The sequence below is a fragment of the Montipora capricornis genome, chromosome 9 (genome assembly GCF_036669925.1).
Source record: "Montipora capricornis isolate CH-2021 chromosome 9, ASM3666992v2, whole genome shotgun sequence".
NCBI classification, from domain to species: domain Eukaryota; kingdom Metazoa; phylum Cnidaria; class Anthozoa; order Scleractinia; family Acroporidae; genus Montipora; species Montipora capricornis.
The window spans coordinates 30,179,852-30,182,853 of NC_090891.1; the positions used below are offsets into that span (position 1 = coordinate 30,179,852).

The 3,002-nt window shown below is 40.4% G+C and overlaps 2 protein-coding genes across 2 annotated transcripts in view; both read right to left on the reverse strand.

Annotated features, from left to right (window-relative positions):
* Positions 1–805, reverse strand: part of LOC138014930 (uncharacterized) — a 10,125-nt gene extending 9,320 nt beyond the window's left edge. The window contains exon 1 of the mRNA XM_068861825.1: positions 553–805. The gene's annotated coding sequence lies outside the window, so the exon portion shown is untranslated. The remainder of the gene's footprint in view (positions 1–552) is intronic.
* A 211-nt stretch (positions 806–1,016) lies between these two features.
* Positions 1,017–2,256, reverse strand: LOC138014932 (uncharacterized). Its single transcript, XM_068861827.1, has one exon. The coding sequence runs from the start codon at positions 2,254–2,256 to the stop codon at positions 1,387–1,389; it is 870 nt and encodes a 289-aa protein (XP_068717928.1). The 3' UTR covers positions 1,017–1,386.
* Between the last annotated feature and the right edge of the window lie 746 nt (positions 2,257–3,002).

The following is a 3,002-nucleotide window of genomic DNA, read 5'->3' on the forward strand; positions in this document are numbered from 1 at the left end:
TCTTGAAATACCGCAACACAACACAGGCGGGAAAAGGAAAGGACCGGAAAGGAACTTTATTTAAGTGTCTAGTTCTAGACCTAGTTCTAGGGTAAACTGAAGACCTAGTTCTGGTGGAGAAGGATCGACAGATATTGGTATTATTTATTCCAAGCCCTACCAAGATGATGTTTCTCATCGTCCTGCAGAACTTAATAACCGAGAGTGAAGTCGTTACGGCAAAATCTCAAACAGAGGCCTTGCCGTATTGACCGAGCAATGTCGAGGTCAATACAGCTAGGCCGAGTTTTGAGATTTTGCTGTAACGACCGAACGGTGGAGGTTATTAATTAAGTTATTTATTACATACATATATGGCTGACAGAACGGTTCTTAACAAAAAAAAAAAAAAAAAGCCAATTTGCATAATCCATAATTGGCCCGTGGACATCACGGGAGAATAATGCCCGGGCGCTTAGCTAGTCAGAGCGCGCGTTATATCGGCCAGAAACACGAGCCATATAATAATAATAATATAATAATAATCTGTCTCCTGCAAAGTCAGAAACTTACCCCAGAGTTCGCAGAGCCACGTTTTGGAGTTTTAGATCTGTTCCGTCATTTCTTGGAATTAGAGGCCAAACAAGGCCAAACTATTGCGCAAACAGTGGAAAATGAAAGAAGAAGCAAATTAAATCCATAGGTATAACTCTGACATTACTCTCGTCGATTCCGCTTGTCATTTGAGAAGTGTCTGGGTTTTTTCTTCTCTCATATTCCAAACTGAATGCAAGTGGCTAAACTATAGGCATCCTACCAAAGTTTGATCAATTTTTGTTTATTCACACGCATGCAAAAATGAAAATGAATTAAAAGATAGTCATCAAGGGGCGGGGGCTAAAATCTCAGAAGTCATTAGATGACTGAAAACACTCAAAGTGTCCAAAGGCTTTGTTCCGTCCAAATTTTTTCTGTTTTTTTTTTTGTGTAATAAGACATATACCGAATGTAACAACACCGATTAAATGGAGATATTCTCCCTGTTGAAAAAGAATTTATTGTTCTTTAAGTTTCTTAGTCTTTAACATAAAAGTTTGACTGAGAATGGGAATTTATACCCATATTGGCCTATCTTCCGCCAAAATAAAACAAGACGAAAAAATATTAGAATATTGTTAGTAAAATAGTTAAAAGGTTCAAGTTCTCTAGCGTCCAACGAAACTATTGTTGTACCCCAGCTCTCATCGAAAGACAAAATAATGCTTCAATTAACGTTTTTGCTAACTCACAAAGAGAAATCCATCAAAATGACGATGAAATACATGCAAGTGTATCGAAAACTAAACTTGATTTAAGTCGGCCTGGTTTTGCTTCACTTTCGTGAGGTTATTAATGCCGCCGGCTCCGTTATATCACCGAACCCTTCTCTGTGATGGAGAGCACGATTCTTCGCACTGCGACCCTTGGATCAGCTTCACTAGGTTGTTTCCATCTAGGGGTAGATTCACGACCGTGTGTGCTTCGGGATACCCTGTTGGTCAGGGTCGCTCCGTCTTTAGGGAAGTTCGCAGGAAACTCCACTACCCACGACCTTCTATGATGCCAGTCAACGAACACCATTGACAAATCATGGGTTTGGGTATCTCTAGAAATATCCACATTTCCTCCCTCTGCAAGGCTCTTGAGTTGATCGAGAACAAACTTCAGCATGCTTTTATCTGAGTACCACTGTTTAGCTTCGACATCAACTTCTTGAGACTGTGTGCTTGCATGTTCCGATGATCTCTGCCATTGATGAGCAGCGCTGGGTTGATACCCGGGTTGGTTGGTGCGGGTTGGAGTGACTTCAACCCGATTTACAGGCCTCCTATTAAACGGGTTTTCGCCCGTGAGCACTTCTATCTTTCCACCTTGTCCCCCCGTATTCTGTTTCGTAAAGAAGAACGGTGTTATTTTGGAGATGCCTACATCAAGAAACAAGAATCTTTGAGCAGCTCCTCCGCTTTGGCTTGAGTAAACTGGAGGGATTCTATCTCTTTCCTCTCTGAGGTTCCCTGTAGCAGCATGAAACTCGCCAATTTTGCAAAGCCTGTATGAGTCGTGCAAGTGCGATTCTACAGTCCGAGTTGCTTCTTCTCTTCTTTTAATTACATGAACAACTGGATTTCCAGTGCTCGTCCACTGTCCGAAGAGTATGCCTCTCGCTCCTCTAACGGCACTTTCTTTTAATGCGTCGAAGTCTTCCTTGAAAATATAAGCAGTAAAACTAGAGGTCATTTTGCTCCCCCGATGTAAGAGGTTGCTATCTCACTGTAGCACGGTTCAAACTTGAGTCACCTCGATAAATTCAACAACGCTGCTCGGTGTTCCCATAAAACAACGAAGCAGATACCAGCATAATAGTTTTTGTTTTGATACTCGTTTCCCCGAAAGCCACAATGAAAGTTGTTCGAACCCACTTCTTTCGTTCTCGACAGTTTGTTCCTCTTTTTCCTGGAAATTGATGCAAAGGGAACTTCGTTATTTGATGCCTTGACGTTAATGTTTGTAATGACATGCAAAATCCGTGATGCGCAAATAAAAAACATTTCCGGGAAATTTCGCCGAGGTGAATTTCATTTTCGTTAGCACAAAAATGAAGAATAGCCAGAGTTTATTTAATTTTTCAAATTTCAATTGCTTGTTCGACGGGTTTGCTCGACCGCAATGATTTTCATGAAATTATCACTCAAACATTTGAAGCATCAGTTATTAATTAAATCTTTAGCATTCAAATGAAAAATCGTGCAATCGCTCCAAAACATCAATGGAGGCTGTATATTTTCATTTCAAAACTCTTGCCGCTGTATGTTTAGGTTTCCATTAATTACAAGTTTAGCCTTCATTAATGCAAATGTGGATTTGAAACTTTTGCTTCCCGACGAAATGTTGTGTTCAAACGTTTACGTGAATCAATTTTTTCATTTCCGCTTATCGCGTGACATTGATATATAAAGCGTGACTTACAAAATTTTCAGCCCACG